At 45.3% G+C, this 18,056-nt stretch overlaps 1 protein-coding gene across 2 annotated transcripts in view; it reads left to right on the top strand.

Moving 5' to 3' along the window:
- Positions 1-16,924, top strand: part of ccnd2a (cyclin D2, a) — a 99,904-nt gene extending 82,980 nt beyond the window's left edge. For both annotated transcript variants that reach the window (XM_047381902.1, XM_047381893.1), the window contains exons 4-5: positions 5,304-5,452; positions 12,965-16,924. In XM_047381902.1, coding sequence (XP_047237858.1) covers positions 5,304-5,452; positions 12,965-13,138 — 323 coding nt within the window. In that variant the 3' untranslated portion in view covers positions 13,139-16,924. The remainder of the gene's footprint in view (positions 1-5,303; positions 5,453-12,964) is intronic.
- Positions 16,925-18,056: the final 1,132 nt, after the last annotated feature.

Consider the following 18,056-nt stretch of genomic DNA (forward strand, 5'->3'; position numbering starts at 1 on the left):
CAGCGTTTCCCTCAGGCATGCCCCCCAATAATAGCCCAGAAACAAGCTCATTAAGGGAGATTATGGACCTCCATTCCTGCACACAGAGACCAAGCACTCAGAGCTTCCTCTTCTATTGTTATTCAGTAGAGCTAAAGTGGGAGAATGGATGGGGGGCATGGGGCAGACAGATGCACCCCAACTTGTCTGCTTGGGTTATTGAGCTCTGTCTTCTTACCATATTGGCAGGGATTATACAGCATTAAAGGCAGGATCTAGCAGCCCTCATAGTAATGGCAGTGCTGTCCAGAAACAGGTCAGTTGTTCTTGAAGGACAAAATGAAGATTTAGCAATAAACTGGGATCTAAAACAACGACAGATTTTTCATTCTTTTACCTTCAGAAAGGTTTATAATTACGGTTTCTGGTATTTGTGTCTTTGCAGTGTTTGAGAAGTAATGATTCAGGTCTGCATGAACTCATGTTGTCTTCTTGTTTTAAAACTCTTTTATCACATCTCAGTTTTGTAATGCACTGTGTGAAAATGTTAAGCTTTCCACCTACTACATGTTTTTGATAAAAAGTGCAGAATATTAGAACCCTTTTCTGTTGGAAGTATAGACTGATCAGCTTTTCATATGAGCAATATGGCCCTTGCCCAGGGATCCTTTCATTACGAGTCACTTATCAGAATCAGAATCAGCATGTCAGTTAAGGGAGATGGCCAGAAAATCCCACAGCCCACCTGAGTGTTGTTGACCATCTCCATCCCTGTATGACCACAGTGGAAACATCTTCTGAAGAGAACTTCCAGCAGGATAATGCTCCATGTTACAAAATGTCCACTGGTCCAAAATGGTTCTAGCAAGGTGTACATAATAAAGTGGCCAGTGAGTTAAATATCCTGAGCCAGGGCTCATTCATGCAGGAACGGCCCTGGCTACAAGATTATCACCTGTCCAATAATAGAAAGTTGGGCTTGAATGCCAGCAGAACGTTGAGGTGCAAAGCTAAAGGTCTCTCTTCTCCAGAGGACCAGTTCTCCTTGGTGCCTCCTTTCAGAAAGTAGCTCCGCTCACCATTAAAGAGACAGATGATTCATCTCAGATGTAGTCAATAAAAAAAAGACTTTAGCAGCGTTTGTTTACTTAAAAGTCCATACGTGCTTGGTGAGTCAGAACCTAAACAAACTATCATTTCTCCACGGGCTCCACTGACGTGAGGGAATCGTGTCTGGCCCGGCTAAGGATGGAGATACAAAGAGACGTTACCATCATCCCACCAGAGACCTCTTTTAGATATCTGTGGCTATGCTGGAGTTCATGTTAACCACAAACAATCTTACTTGTAAACTGAGGGTTTCCTGTTTTAACCTGGAGATTTATCACCAGTTAGTCTTTGTGTTCCTGTGGAGCCAACATTTCCTATTGATTCTGCTTTTTTTCACTGAGAATCCGGCTGTTGTTGCTGAGATGTTGTTTCATTCAAGTCAATTTATTCTTGGCATTCACATTTTTTACCGACGTTTACAGTTGAGCCAAAAATTATTCACACCCTGTAGATAACATGAAAAGAAATACATTATTTATCTGTTTTTGTACATCTTACAAGAAATGCAAATCGAACAATTGTTATTTTCATTACAGCAATCAAGCCCTTCCTCTAACAGCTTTTCTGGTTTCCTCTGGTGTTCTGATGATTCATCTTTGGTGATGAGCTCCAAGTCCCAGTTGGAAGGTTTCTTTACAACCACCCTATTCTTTAGCTCCATCCAGAGATTCTTCACCAGGTTCAAATCTGGACTCTCACTGGGTCACTCCAAAATGTTAATATTACCTCCAGTCAGAAAAAGCATGTAAGTAATTTTGGGTTTAACTGTAGGCAGGTAGGTTCTAACAAAGTGTCTAAAGATCCCATTTTTTAAATTGGATCGATAATAATTTATGTTTAGACAAAAACACTTTGTCCTCCCTTGGCTTAGGACTAGAGTGAAATTTATTTAAAGCCAGTTTAAAAATGTACATTTGGCTCCAAAGTTTTCATAAAATGAGGGCTGACCGATAAACGTGTGTTTAGAGGTTTGATATTTTTCTCTGATTCAAAGTAAAAATGTGAGTTTTCCTCCCTCTGAACCTGCATGCCCCTCAACTCTGATCTCCTACCTTAAAGTTGCAGCTGTGGCAGGAGAGATTGATGATGAAATGGAATGAAGAAAGCTGTTGCAGGATGCCATAAATAAGGAGGGATTCTGTTTTCTAGCAAATGCTCCGGAGTTTCCTTTTTTATCTCCAGAGTCACAGCCTGGTGCAAAAGTAATAGTTGAAAGGCCAGGTAAAAGGCCTTATGTTGTTTGTGTGACTGAAGCTGTGGCAGCTGATGCAGCGTCTGGACAGCTGCTCTCCACCCAAGACATTTTCACTACCAGCCCGAGTTGCATTAGTGGTGAAACAAAGTGTCACACCATTCCCAGAATTCTCAGTTTTTAACCCTAACAGGTCAACGGGCCTGGCTGCTTCTTTAGTAAATAAGTTCAATACATGTTGCCTAGAATACAAGAACCTGATTTACAAGACTGAGATTTTTTCTGTGCTTTTGGCTCTTGTTCAACCTTATGACTTCAATTCATTTATATTTTTCAAATGCACACTGTGCATCATAGCCACCCAGAAGGAGGGTGCCATGTAGGGCAACAGACTGTGTGACTGGAGGTCTTGGGATGAAGTTTCATGGGCCAGGAACATGGAGAAATGAAGGCAAGGGGGCAAAGGCAGGAGAAAGGACCATTGAAGGGGGTGAGAGGCACACAGGCCAGGCTAGCCAGCCGCTGCTCACAGGGAGCTTTCCATCGCAGGCGTCCCCACTCAGCTACCTACGCTGTTTATCCTCAGCATGAATATCAATGAGGGCCTCCTAAAATACGGCCATTCTTCCCCCCACATGCAGGAACCACTGTGCCCAAGTGTCAGCCCGTGTCGGCTGCACGCGCACGTCCTTGTTCTGCTACAGACCTGTCTTGTCTTGAGTGTGAAAAATCAGCTTGTTGCCCACTGCCTGCCATTCGGCACCACACAAAACTGGTGTGTGTGTGTGTGTGTGTGTGTGTGTGTGTGTGTGTGTGTGTGTGGCACTGCGAGCATTGTTCCATGCATGTGTCTGCAGGGTGTCTGTCGCCTTGCCTTTCAGTCATTCCTCACTGCAGACTTACAGTGAATCCGTGTATCCTTTTGTACTCTCACCCTTCTGTAGAAAGTTGTTCTTAGAGTGGTGATGTAATGCTGGGGGCTTTTTGTGCCACGTCCTCTTGGCTCGAGGTAGCCTTTAATAAATCGACCCTTGGAAAAGGCGCAGCAACTAACACAGGCTGTACAATAAGTTCATTTATTTGTCAACACTGAGCCCACAAGATGAGAAAGGGCATGGCTGTGCATGTTAAAAAGGCAGAAAAAGGTCTGCCTTTGCAGCTATCAAAGGGCCGATTACGGTTTGAGTCCACATATAAAAAAGTGAAGGAGGGGTGTCGCACGCCATTTGCTTTGCAACTGAGTATGGCAATATATCAATGAGCAAGCTGCTTCCAGGGCCCCACTGCCCACTCCCCTTGTCCATAGGTGCCCCAGGACCACAGAAAGAGGACGGGAGTCTCTGGAGCGCGACTCATTTCTTCTTTCTAAACCTTACAAAGGTCTGGACACAGACTGGAGGGTGATGTGCAGCAGAGATGTCAACCCCTTTTTGCCTCTCACTTTGCCCACCACGTATACCCTGTTTTCTCTTCCTTGCCTTGTCGTCACACTGTCTATCAGGCCCATCTTCGTCTTCCTCCTCCTGTCAGCCCCCCTCTCTCAGCCTCTGTCTTTGTCCGGCGTGTCTCGTTGAATTTTGGGTATCGGCGCAGAGAGGAGGAATGCTGTGTCACTCAATTGGGTGAAATGAGGTGATGACTCTGGACAATGGAGTCACACTCTTCTGCCTTCGCTCTCACAGGCCCGACTCCATTAATATGCTAACAGATAGGAGGGCCGCCAGTGCAAGACGCTGCCTGTTGTAGCAACAAAGAGTGGGGCATGTGTTATCCAAAAAGAAAGGTAGAAGTTGAGCAAGACATACAAAGAGAATGGAGAAGTCTCCCTCTGTCTGTCACCCTCGCTCTCCCCCTCGCTGTATGCCAGTTGCCTTGCCTTTTCGGGCTCCTGGCCCGTTCACAAGCTGTCTCATTTGCATTATGAATGACAGTGAGGGAAGCTAACAAGGTTATTGGTCTTTGAGACGCACGTCTGTGACCACACGTGGAAAAAGGACCTACAGCAGTGCGTGTTGGCAACAGCACTGAGCTTCTTTATTCCTTCTTTTCCAAGTGCTATGGAGCTTTTTTCAGCAAGCACACGATTTACTCAGGAGATGGAAGAAAAGGGGCCGGGCTGGGGAAAAGGGGGACTGGACTGGAGAGCGGGTGAGGGTGGTTGCTTTTCAGCTCCTTTACAAGCCAAGTGAAGCCTCATTATCCAGCCCTCTGGTCATTAGAGAGCACGGCGCTCAGAACGAGAGCATTTATTAGCTGACTGCTAAATTTCTACATCATATTGTTTCATGGTGGGATGCACTGGATCTGTATAGTTTTTGTGACTAGAGTACAACTTAAAAAAAGAAAAACCAGGTGAATCCAGGTTGTAAACAGTTAATGACTTTTCCGAAGACTATCTCAGAGATTAGAAGCTAACATTGAATTTGAATAAAACTTAAATTATTTAACTGGAAATCAAAGATTAAATATGTTGAAATGGTCAAACTAATTTGGGGTAATAATACCTGCCAAACATGAAAGTCCTATTCTGTTGGATCTTGAGTTGGATCATTCTGGTTCCTTTGTAGTATTATATGTTTCAGTGTCTTCCTGTGGATTTGTTTGCTAGTGTTACTCCTTTACCTCCGAGCCTCTAAAAGCTCTAGAAGCTTCGGAGCGATCAGAACCTTCCCAGTTTAAATATTGCTCCATGTCGGATCCATTTTCCAGTCTATTCTGTTCATGAAAATCATCTTTACTCTCTATCACTTCATATGCTCTACTGGTTTTACCAGCACACTCACTCTTTATCCTTCACATAGAAATGTTTGGGTTGCAGGGACCATAGCAACTAACTGTTCTTTCAGCTTATCAAATATTAAAATTAGTTAATTTAGTCAAATTCCAAACAGCTTATATTTTGTTCAGAGCCAAAAAATAATTAGTTACCTACATTTTGTTTTTGATTTTCTCCGCAAACATTTTCTGTATTTGGTAATAGATGTTTCAAATGAAAATGTAATTGAGCTGAATTTTGTTCCAGATTTCCGATTCGCCATGTACCCTCCCTCCATGATTGCCACAGGAAGTGTGGGGGCTGCAATCTGTGGCCTGCAGCTGGATTCAGCTGACCACTCACAGTGGGGGGACAGTCTGACGGACCTGCTGGCCAAAATCACCAACACAGAAGTGGTGAGTTTCTCTATAGCTCTCTCTGTTACGTGTAGGATGCAGCTCTGCAGAGAAAACAATCTTCATCTCAGCGAGTTCATCAAAAACAAATGTGATATATGGACATTTTAGGGTTGGCTTTCTGAGCAATATCTGGATGCAGGGAGTTAAAGTTAATATGTCAGAACGTTCATCAGGGAGGTGTTCAGTGGTATTTATCTGGGATTTGAAGCTGGATCGGCTGCTTGGACTGGGAACCTTCTCAGCTACCATTCAGTCTACCATCCCTGTTAGAAATGCCTCATTAATCAGCTGAAACACGCTTTTATTTAATCTGCTATTATCAGAATTAGTTAACTTTTCAGCCAAATTAGGGAACTCTACACGCTTGTTGATGCTGAGCATTTTCAACTCAGAAGCAGAAATGTGAAAATTCACTCTCATATTTGGACATCCAGTTTTCCATCATTGATTGTGTTAATACTGCCTCAGTATAAATGCATTTCCTGTGATGTGCAGATTTTAGAGTGTCTGTGACTCTTCTTTCCATCTCTTCAGTGGAACCGTTCATGAAGCCAGGTTTAGATTATGCGCTGTCACTGACAAGGACGCAGGCCAACCTGTTGTGTGGCTGTCTGAGTGGATGAATGTTGCAGAGATGGCTCAGTTGAGTCCAGATCTGACTGGGAGAAGCCTGGCTTTCATCACGCAGATGGTGTAGGGCTTCAGCCCACTGTTGCTACCAGTCTGAATAGGTGAGCTCTGAAATGCTGGGAGATCATAAGTGGAGTTCTTTACTTGTCTCTGCTGGGGGATTAGCCATCAGAATCTTCAGGACCAGCAGGTAGTTGCTGGGACCGGTTTCAGCGCTGAAGCCACTGGTTTGCAAGAGGATGGTGACTTTTGTTTCGTACCAACAAACCTAAGACAAACATCTAAGATAAGGTGTGCGCAAGGATCAGGTCAGAAGGCACAACACTGAGCAACAGCATCAGCCATGAATAATTAGGACATACTAAAAACGGAGGAGGAAATGGAGGTAGGAAGAAAGCTGTTAAAGTGTGAAAAGCACTTTGACGGGTGTCATGCTTCCCACAAAACAATCATACTCGTCTCATCTCCTCCAATGGTCCATGATGCATCTCGGCTGGAAAGCACGAGTCTCTCTGGTTGTGTGAGGTCTCACATAGCAGCGGAGAAAAAGCAAATAACTGGCCTCAGCAGCACAGGACCATAATGTGTTTAGGTTGCAGGGTCTGAGACTTGGAGGGGAATGAAGTTGCTCTGTATGTCTATCATCAACTCTATACATTCCTGTATTCAGACAAGTTATGGATTGCAGTAAACCCCCACACAGACACCTTTGCACCTGTGTTCAGGTGTCTGTGTGGGGGAGCAATACATTTTCAGGTGTGCGAAGGATAATTTCCAAGTCTCATTTTGCTTCATGCCCCTGCAATCTACAATATACAACTTCTCAATGCAGTTTGTGTTTTAGGGTGGGATTGGGGAGAGGGATCAGGGATAGGGTTGGGTGTTTGGCAACCAGAAAAGGACTGAGAACGTTGGAGCCTGAGAGAGTTGAAGCCTGAGAACGTTGGAGCCTGAGTGCGTTGGAGCCTGAGAGCGTTGGAGCCTGAGAACGGTGGAGCCTGAGAACGTTGGTGCCGGAGAACAGTGGAGCCTGAAAGCGTTGGAGCCTGAGAACGGTGGAGCCTGAGAACGGTGGAGCCTGAGAACGGTGGGGCCTGAGAACGTTGGAGCCTGAGAACGGTGGAGCTTGAGAGCGTTGGAGCCTGAGAACGGTGGAGCCTGAGAATGATGGAGCCCGAGAACGGTGGAGCCTGAGAGCGTTGGAGCCTGAGAACGGTGGAGCCTGAGAGCGTTGGAGCCTGAGAACGGTGGAGCCTGAGAGCATCGGAGCCTGAGAACGGTGGAGCCTGAGAACGGTGGGGCCTGAGAACGTTGGAGCCTGAGAACATTGGAGCCTGAGAACGTTGGAGCCTGAGAGCGTTGGAGCCTGAGAACAATGGGGCCTGAGAACGTTGGAGTCTGAGAACGTTGGAGCCTGAGAACGGTGGAGCCTGAGAACGGTGGAGCCTGAGAACGTTGGAGCCTGAGAACGGTGGGGCCTGAGAGCGGTGGAGCCTGAGAACGGTGGAGCCTGAGAACAGAGGAGCCTGAGAACGGTGGAGCCTGAGAACGTTGGAGCCTGAGAACGTTGGAGCCTGAGAACGTTGGAGCCTGAGAACGTTGGAGCCTGAGAGCGTTGGAGCCTGAGAGCGTTGGAGCCTGAGAGCGTTGGAGGCTGAGAACGTTGGAGCCTGAGAGCGGTGGGGCCTGAGAACGTTGGAGCCTGAGAACGTTGGAGCCTGAGAACAGTGGAGCCTGAGAACGGTGGAGCCTGAGAACGGTGGAGCCTGAGAATGGTGGAGCCTGAGAATGTTGGAACCTGAGAACGTTGGAGCCTGAGAACGTTGGAGCCTGAGAACGTTGAAGCCTGATAACAGTGGAGCCTGAGAACAGTGGAGCCTGAGAACGTTGGAGCCTCAGAACGTTGGAGCCTGAGAACGTTGGAGCCTGAGAGCGTTGGAGCCTGAGAACAATGGGGCCTGAGAACGTTGGAGTCTGAGAACGTTGGAGCCTGAGAACGGTGGAGCCTGAGAACGGTGGAGCCTGAGAACGTTGGAGCCTGAGAACGGTGGGGCCTGAGAGCGGTGGAGCCTGAGAACGGTGGAGCCTGAGAACAGAGGAGCCTGAGAACGGTGGAGCCTGAGAGCGTTGGAGCCTGAGAGCGTTGGAGCCTGAGAACGTTGGAGCCTGAGAACGTTGGAGCCTGAGAGCGTTGGAGCCTGAGAGCGTTGGAGGCTGAGAACGTTGGAGCCTGAGAGCGGTGGGGCCTGAGAACGTTGGAGCCTGAGAACGTTGGAGCCTGAGAACGGTGGAGCCTGAGAACGGTGGAGCCTGAGAACGGTGGAGCCTGAGAATGGTGGAGCCTGAGAACGTTGGAGCCTGAGAACGTTGGAGCCTGAGAACGTTGGAGCCTGAGAACGTTGGAGCCTGAGAACGTTGAAGCCTGATAACAGTGGAGCCTGAGAACAGTGGAGCCTGAGAACGTTGGAGCCTCAGAACGTTGGAGCCTGAGAACGTTGGAGCCTGAGAACGGTGGAGCCTGAGAACGTTGGAGCCTGAGAACAGTGGAGCCTGAGAACGGTGGAGCCTGAGAGTGTTGGAGCCTGAGAACAGTGGAGCCTGAGAACGTTGGAGCCTGAGAACGTTGGAGCCTGAGAGGGGTGGGGCCTGAGAACGGTGGAGCATTGAGAGCATTGGGCCTGAGAACTTGGAGCCTGAGAATGTTGGAGCCTGAGAACAGTGGAGCCTGAGAACGTTGGAGCCTGAGAACGTTGGAGCCTGAGAACAGTGGAGCCTGAGAACATGGAGCCTGAGAGGGGTGGGGCCTGCGAACGGTAGAGCATTGAGAGGGGTGGGGCCTGAGAACGGTAGAGCATTGAGAGCAGTGGGGCCTGAGAGCGTTGGAGCCTGAGAACGTTGGAGCCTTAGAGCGTTGAAGCCTGAGAACGGTGGGGCCTGAGAGTGGTGGGGCCTGAGAGCGGTGGGGCCTGAGAGCGGTGGAGCCTGAGAACGTTGGAGCCTGAGAGCGTTGGAGCCTGAGAACAGTGGAGCCTGAGAACAGTGGAGCCTGAGAACAGTGGAGCCTGAGAACAGTGGAGCCTGAGAACGTTAGAGCCTGAGAGCGTTGGAGCCTGAGAGCGTTGGGGCCTGAGAGCGTTGGAGCCTGAGAGCATTGGAGCCTGAGAGTGTTGGGGCCTGAGAGCGTTGGGGCCTGAGAGCGTTGGAGCCTGGCCTGAGAACGGTGGAGCCTGAGAGCGTTGGAGCCTGAGAGCGTTGGAGCCTGAGAGCGTTGGGGCCTGAGAGCGTTGGAGCCTGAGAGCATTGGAGCCTGAGAGCGTTGGGGCCTGAGAGCGTTGGAGCCTGAGAGCGTTGGAGTCTGAGAGCGTTGGAGCCTGAGAGCGGTGGGGTCTGAGAGCGGTGGGGTCTGAGAGCGGTGGGGTCTGAGAGCGGTGGGGTCTGAGAGCGTTGGAGCCTGAGAGCGGTGGGGCCTGAGAGCGGTGGGGTCTGAGAGCGGTGGGGTCTGAGAGCGGTGGGGTCTGAGAATGCAACCTGCAGCCTAAAAGTTCTAGAAATCAAAGCAAAGTTGTTGATTTAAGGTTTTGACGATTTACAATGTGTTAATGATGATGTTTGAATGTTCTCTGAATTATACACTGGAAGAGCTCATAGACTGGAATGTGGAGCTTCGGTTTGTTCCTGATTAATTAAAACAGGATGTGAAGGTTAGAGAAGTGGAGGGGTTTTAGAGCACCACTTCCTAGATTTTATTGTTTTGACACCCATTGTCTTTCATTCATGTCTTTTTTCTTTCAGGGTCACATGCTGTGGCACCAGAAACATGTTTTCCCATTTCTCCCTACGTTCCTGTCTTTGGCATACTGTGGCTTTCATTGCCAGTAATGCTCTGGAGCCTGAAACAAGCATGTCTCATTTTGAAAGATCATCCCTGTGGCCTCTCCACTTGTGATGTTTTGCTACACAGGCCAAAGAAAGCGAAAGGTCACACTTGCTTTTGGAACTTGTGGAAACTTTCAGTCATGTGGCGTCTCCGCTTTCCCAGTGTCAGTCTTCGGATATTTTGTTTTGAGACTCTCTGAGCTGTGTGTCTGCCTCTGGGTGTTTGTTTCAGCTGTCTGACCAGAGCTTCTAACACTGTCTTTTGTGGTGCAGGCAGCAGTTAAAACACATTCCTCAGCTTCACACATTTCTTCCTTTTGGTTTTGTCTGTCTGCACAACTTCCCTTCCCCCTGCTGCCAGTGTCACAAAGGCCGCCCAGGGATTATGTTCACGCTTTGATTCGTTATTATGGCACATTGATGCAGAATGATGTATGTCTGAGCTGGGGCCCATCCAGGGCTGTGACTGCAAGGACACGTGGTTTCCGGTTCTAGGCACCGCATTGTTCCGTACCTTAAGTTCCCCTGAAACAGCACCGTTGTTTCCAGCAGTCACACACTGGAGCCATTAAAGGTTCTCCAATGAAGCCCATGTGGCCTAGCTTGGGATCCAAAATGCTGCTCCTTAGAGCTGCAAAAACAGAGGGAGGATGTCTTTTAAGAAGTGATGGCATGCATTCCTGTGGTAAGAAACAGGCAGTTCCTTTGCATGTTCTGCACTGATCTTAATTTTCATACAGAATTTGAGATTTTATGACCAAACATTTGTGTTTGTGGGAATCTTACATGAGTAAATGTGCACTGTTCATATTAGCAGCAAAGTTTTTGACATGTTTTTTTTAATGCTTTTTAGGTTTTCTCCATGCTTTCTATTTATGAATAAGGTTTTCTTCCAAAAAGATCCATCCTATATCTGTTGCTACTCTGACCAAAAGACTTAAAATAGCTACTTAGAGATGATTTAAAATGGATCAAAGCAGAATTTAGTGAAGACAAAAGGATTAATCAATTTGTCAGACCCTTACAACATTGTCCATTTTTACAGAACTCTTAACAATTCCACCTTTGAAATCTGGCTTTGATTTCCATCTGCCAAGCTACATGTCCCCCTCTTCAAGGTGTCATGCCTTTGGCCCTTTCACCCTGCAACCTGCAAACCGCAAGTCTTTTCATTTCCCCACAAGTGTTTCTGATGTAAGAGAGGGTTCAGTTCCCAGTTCATCAGGGTCCATTAGCACCAGAGGCTACAGCACATGCTCAAACTGTGGCCCAGCAGGTTTAGATTAGCTGTAAATTTCTGAAGAATGCTTCCCTGCTCCTGAGGAGCTAAACTTTCCCCCATCTCTCCCAGTCCTGACCCTGGCTTGCACTTTAAGGCAGGGGCTCGTGCATGTCTGTGCATGCATACCGAGCTCAGACCAGCCAACCCAGTCTTTTTTGTTTTTTTAGTGTTTCTCCACCAGAGAGCAGTGTTTGTTCCATTTAAACTTCTAACAGGACATCACCTTACTTTGCGCTGTTGCAGACCGGTAAAGCTCTTTATTGACATCAATCACTATTGCTCTCCTTAAAACTGTTTGACCTTTCTGTGACCCTCTTGCGGACAGCCTATTCAGCACTCCTCTAGCTCACTGCCTTACTTCTCCTGCATGGTGCTGTGCGCCTTTCTCAACCCTCCATCAGCATAAGGACACGAGACCTTAGTGCTGCTGAGGGTCTCGTTTCCCAGGTGGATTCTCATATTGCCACGGCAGCTTTTAAAGGTGAAACTCGAGGAGGCCACGTCTCAGATGGATCCCCTGCAGACGGACAGGCACACAGACTGGCTCTCGTTAAAAATGCACCACTTTTGTATTTCCCACAGGAGGTGGATGTAATTAACGCAGCTCTAATACTACCTGTGTTTTCAGCTGCTGCAGTCAATGCTACGTTTGTTTGGACTTTGTGTGTGAATGTTTGGGAATGACCAAAGTGGATGGATGAAGGAGGCTGAAGCATGATGCTTGGTCCTATTCCCTGGCAGCCGCTGGAACATAACAGATATTAGTGGTATTAGTTATTATAATATTAATACTACCATTACAATTTTGGATCTTCATAATGGATCAATAAGCTCCATTGGTCAGGCTACTTGTACACATTAGTTTGTGGATGCAATGGGTGTGAGTGTATGTCAACCCTGGTGGGCTGATGTGATCCCTTTTTGGCGGATGGTCATTTAAGTTCAATAGCCTGGAGGTCCTTTGGGATTGTATGTTTGTTTGGCACAGTGGGAAGGATAGAGTTGTAAGTTTGGTTCCAGTTTCCATCTGTTACATGTAGACGTGCAAGGCAGTTTACCCCAAAGTGCCTACCCATCTGAGTACTGGGGCATGAATGTGTGTTTGGGTGAATGTAGAGCGTTGATTGGTCATATGACAAGAAAAAGCATGGGATGGATGGATGGATGGATGGATGGATGGATGGATGGATGGATTTAGTCAAAATCAGCAACTTGGAGATGTCTGAAATCAACGGGAAAATGAGTGACCTCAGTCTAAATGGACTCAATTTCATCCATCCATCCAGTGAGTGTAAAATTCAACATTTTCACATTGCGTGTTTTTGCAGGTGTCATAATAAAGGTTGACCACTGTAAAGGAATCTAAGATTCATTATGAACTCTATATTTACGTGGAGAACAGCCCATAATCGGAGAACTCTGGAAATGTGAATACAGAACAATATGGAATGCTGATGAATTATCTAAGGGAAGCCTGTGATTTATGTATCAGTAACGATTACTTTAAGGCAATCTGATTGAAAACTGATGCAATACTTTTTCTCACTTTGTAGCTTAAATTAAACGTCACAAACTAAATTCAAATAGTTTTCAGAAACATAATAATAATAAGTGCAGCTGTAAAATGTTGAACTCTTAATTTACTTTTGAACAACTTCTTCTTCAATTAGTAGTTAAAATTATTGAATTGTCATGCATTTCTCTTTTAACTTGCATTGCAGGATGTTTTAAAGGAGTGCCAGGAGCAGATCGAGCGCGTTCTGGAGAGCAGCCTCCGTGAAGGACGGCAGCAGCAACAGCAGCAGCAGCAAACTCAGAGAGGTCCCAGTGGGAAAGGCCTGGATGAGCTGGACCAGTCCTCCACCCCAACAGATGTCCGTGATGTCAACTTGTGAAGCACCAAAGGGCACCGTTGCACAGGATTTACAAAAATCTTTTTCAAAAGCATCATGAAAAAAAACCTTCAGTTTTCATAAAAGCAGAAAAAAAGAAGAAAAGGACAAAAAATCATTAAAAACATAAGCCCTTTAAAAGAAATACAAGGACAATGCTTGCTAGTTTTTGTAGATAATCTGTTCTTCAAGTAAAAAACTAAAACACCTGCACATGAAATAGATTTTCTATGATGCTCCAGTCTAAAATCTGATAAAGCTCTGTGGTGCCTTGGATATACAGAAGGGAAGCCAATCATGTTTGTGTAGCATGACCTTAGAGTTAAGGAGCTGCATACACAGAATAACAGCAGGGCTTATGTTAATTTTTTCTCTTTATATTTTCAAAGATTATTATCACAGTTGCATTTGCGTCTGGTGTGAGAAAGGACATGTCCTCTGTCAGACAACGTCCACCTTTGTGGACAGTGAGAGGAAGACAGAAGAACTTTGTAGAAAAGTTGGAAGGTCCCATTTCCCGGCAACCGCTGAAATGATAACAATTATTAGTGGTATTAGTTTTTATAATGATATTAGTTTTTATAATTATTAATACTACAATTAGAAATATTTTGGAACGTCATAGTGGATCAATAAGCTCCTTTGGTCAGGCTGCTTTTATGCATCAGTTTGTAGATGCAGTGTGTGTGTGTGTGTCTGTATGTTTGTACATGTGTGTGAATGTGTGTGTGTGTGCATATAAATCTCTGTCTACATAAGCAGTCTGCAGCATGAGGCACTTACAGTTCTGTGTGCAAAAGGCAAGACAGAGCGAGTCGAGGCTGTGCCTGCTTCGTCAGTCCTTATAACAGGGCATGTATGCTAAGTCACTGCCTTAATGCATTAACAGTGCATCATATTTCATTGTTAGTCACCTAAAATAAAAGGGTGGACAATGAGATAAAGAAAGATGTGGACAAAGGGACTTAGTTTTAGAGTCCATATCTATCTCATGAGCACTTCACCTCAGACTCAGAGATAATGTAAGGTATTTTATTGCCATTGACACGATGAAATACAACAGATACTTTCTTCCTCTGGTTGCTGTGAGTGGATATTCCCTCACTGCTGTGTGAGCAGTAAAAATCTGTGTATGGCATGATTGAACCACATCTTAAAGAAGGCTTCAGGTCAAGACTTGAGAAGAAGCCTGAACAGTAAAGAAGTGACTGCGGTTGTGCAGAGAAGGTTATGATGGTGCAGGAGCTTGCTGCTGTGGAGGAGATGATGTTAAAACAAGCCTCAATATGAAACTTCAACGTTTGGCTTTGAGGTAGTAATGGATGTTTAAAATGACATTAGTGGTTGAACAACAAATGTTCTAGGTTTTCATGTATCGGGAGAGTGAGGAACTCAGACTGTTAGCAGATGTAATGAGGGGGTGGGGGGTATGGCATGATAATAAACTTTAATGCTTCTGATAGGGTTCAGTCCAGCTCCCTTTTATAATTTCAATGGCAAAGCACTTTGAGAATTAGCTCCCCAGGAGATGAGTCGAATAAGACAACCTTTGGGTTGGATTGGAGGTAAATGGATCTTTTATTCCTTTTCTTTGGTTTACTTCATAGGGCTGGTTTCCCAAACCTCAGACAGAACATTTTGTCGAAAGAGAGTTGGATTTCAAACACAGTTTTACGTAATTTAGGGGACATTCCTGTTTTAAAAAACATTCCTGATCCAATAATTTCTCTGATAATTTTTTTTTTTGGGGGGGGGGGGTAATTATTCATTCAAACAGAGATCCGATCCGTGACTTTTTTTTTTTTTTTTTACTTGAATTAGTTTTTTTCATTTCATTTCATTCATCTGCATCACGGCCCACGAGGAAGCTACATAATCGGGTGGTTTTAAGATCCCAGCCAACATTACATATGGGTCCCAGATAGGGAGGAAAGGGTCTAGCAATGGGCCCTAGAGGAAATTTCCAGGGCTTAAACAATGGCCAAAGGTTAATGCCGGTGCAGATTTAATGCACGACAGTTGTGGGCAAAAAGTGAGACCCATGTGGATCTTTAATGTGTCGTAGGATTAGAGCTGATTTTATTGATTTTTTTTTTTAGACCTAATTTAAGCCCCAGCTGGATTTGTCATGGGATGTATTCAGTTGATCCAAGTAGGGTCAAAGCCCATTTTGAACTCAGGTCCACTTAGTACCTGCCTAGCCCAAGCCAAGCCCCTGTGGGGCCCACATACAGGTATTGGCTGGGATCCAGTATTTGCACGTTTGTCAAAGGGCAGTGATTCCTGCAACGTTAACACCACCCAGCCTTCGTTCAGAAGAAGCACCCAAACCTTTGCGTGTCACTTGAGCCTGTGAACACACTGGGCCCCCATGTGAGCTTCATTGCTTTAAATCCACAGCAGAAGTGGGTCATTGTCAGCCGTACTGGGCACAGTGCAGAGGCATGATCCGGCCACAGCAAGCTGTCTTTCAGTTAATGTTTGATTTTATTTCTCATGACAGTATGTGATGTTGCTGAGTGTATGTTTATCAGTCTGAAGACAGAATGTGGTGACCTGATGAGTTTCAGTGAAACTGAGCTTCCCCAACACCCCACCCTGTTCCTGGTGTGGCCCCATCATTCCGCCTCTGTTCGCCTGATGTAAACTCTTCTCAACTTTGTTGTGATTTTTTTATCTTTTCTGCAGATTTATTGTTGCATGTGTTATGTGTTGACACCACCGTTCAGTTCGTGTTTGATATGTTTTTTGGGGGGTTATCAGACCCACTGTAGGGGTTTTTCTATGATTTAGAGATACTGTATTCCAAAGTGAAGAGAAGTCCGAGGAGGTGTGAAGAAATCAACAAAAAAAGTGTCAATATTTTATTGTCTTTTTGCGCTGCTAAGAGCTATGAATTTGTTTCATTTATACAAAAAATAACATTACCTAGTCGTGATGTGTCACATGTGTGCTGCTATTTTATAAACATTTGTATTATAATATAATTATTTTACTGCTTAAGAGATACATCCAGAAACAAAGTAGATGGTTTTAGAAGAACGTGAAATGAGTATTTGACTGGAAATGTTCCTTGTACAGTTAGATAGCACGTTTCATTTCCCCTGTTTTGTTATCTATTTTGCTCTCCTGAATCTGTCACATTCTGCATCAGTTCTATTTCCTATACCTCAGGATTACTGGACAAAATAAAACACAAATCCATTGCATATACCTCTGCAGCAAGGAAGCCTGAAATGGAGGAGCAGGAATACTTTGGGATGTGTGGGGGAAAATAGCATGATTCCTATTCTTTTAATGGGGCAACAACTTCCTCAGCAAGATGGGAAACAGGAAATATGCAAGGCTTCCACTTGGACTCAAACCACACTGGGGGGGGTGGTGGGGGCATAACTTTTTGATAGATCATGCATGTTCATTTTTGTCCGTGTTGGTGCTACACCTGACTTGTTATGTGCTACAGAAGGGGAACGGCATTCCTCAGAATGGCCAAAGTGCAGTTTTTGCTTTACATGTCCATGATCCGATGAATGTCATAAATAAATATGGATTCTGTATGTGAAAATGTTTTGTTTTGGTCCAGAAGAATGTGTTTTGCACCACTGGAACAGCCCCACCTGTCATGTCACGTTCTGTCATAAATATTCAGATATTTGTAAGTTTGAAAGGTGTAGATTTCCCCTGGAGTCCCTCCACTGTTATAACTCCTATTATGTACCTCAGATGTCTGTTGCACAAATTCTGTTCAATAAACTTCTGCTTTAAAGGGTGTGACACCACATCAGCTCACTGGTTCCCACGCCTCTGTTCACTATTGACAATGTCTGGATCAATGCTTCTGTCTATATGGAATTTGAGTGTCTGAATGCCTGACTCAGCAAATACAACAAAGCTCAGCACTGCTACCGTATCATTAAAAGACTCCACAAAGCAGGGAGAATGAATGCATTTACTCTGAATATAAAACAACATAAAATTATTACATTGTGCCCTTTTCCTCTCCCAAATTTTCCTTCTGTCACATCAAAATGCTTCAGATCCTCTAACAGATAAGCATAAATAATCATAAGTAAAGTAAATGCCCCCTCATACCTAACAAGTGGTTTTGCCACATTTTAGAGCGGTGTGACATCTGTGAGACGAACCAAACAGAGATGGTTGGTCCAGAAATCTGTCCTCAAGGATTTCCAACACAGGGGTCACATTTTCTACAATTAAGCCTAATGATGCAAAAGAAGTAGCAAATTCTACATCAGCACCATAACTTATGGGTAATTTAATATTTCATTCATCTTCTATACCGCTTCTTCCATTGTGGGTCACGGAAAAGCTGGTGCCTATCTCCAGCAGTCTACAAGCTAGAGGTGAGGGACACCCTGGACAGGTCGTCAGTCCATCTCATGGCAACACAGAGACACACAGGACAAACAACCATGCACACACTCAGTCACACCTCCCAATTAACCTAACAGTCCTGTTTTTGGACTGTGGGAGGAAACCGGAGAGCCAGAACCCAGGCATGCACGGGGAGAACATACAAACTCCTAGCAAAAGGACCCTCAGCTGGGGATTCGAACCCAGGACCTTCTTGCTGCACGGCAACAGTGCTACCAACTGCACCACCGTGCAGCCTAACATGCTATATGACATGTTCTGCCAGATCTCTGCATATATGGACTGGGCCCGGCTTTACATTCATGTAAATGAAACAAAAGTTCTGAAAATAGTTTAACTTGGTTGCTGGTTTTTAATGTTAGCAGTTTATATTAAAGACTAAGATAACTTAAAGATAACATGAAAGTAATTTGCTGCAGATCAGATCAGTCCGTGCAGTAATTCTGTGGAATAGTATGCAGAGCGATTTGACAGGATGCCCAGAGGGAGTAACTGTAGCAGAAAGTGGTTGTACAGAGTATTTGTT

The sequence above is a fragment of the Girardinichthys multiradiatus genome, chromosome 2, assembly GCF_021462225.1.
Source record: "Girardinichthys multiradiatus isolate DD_20200921_A chromosome 2, DD_fGirMul_XY1, whole genome shotgun sequence".
In the NCBI taxonomy this organism is placed as follows: domain Eukaryota; kingdom Metazoa; phylum Chordata; class Actinopteri; order Cyprinodontiformes; family Goodeidae; genus Girardinichthys; species Girardinichthys multiradiatus.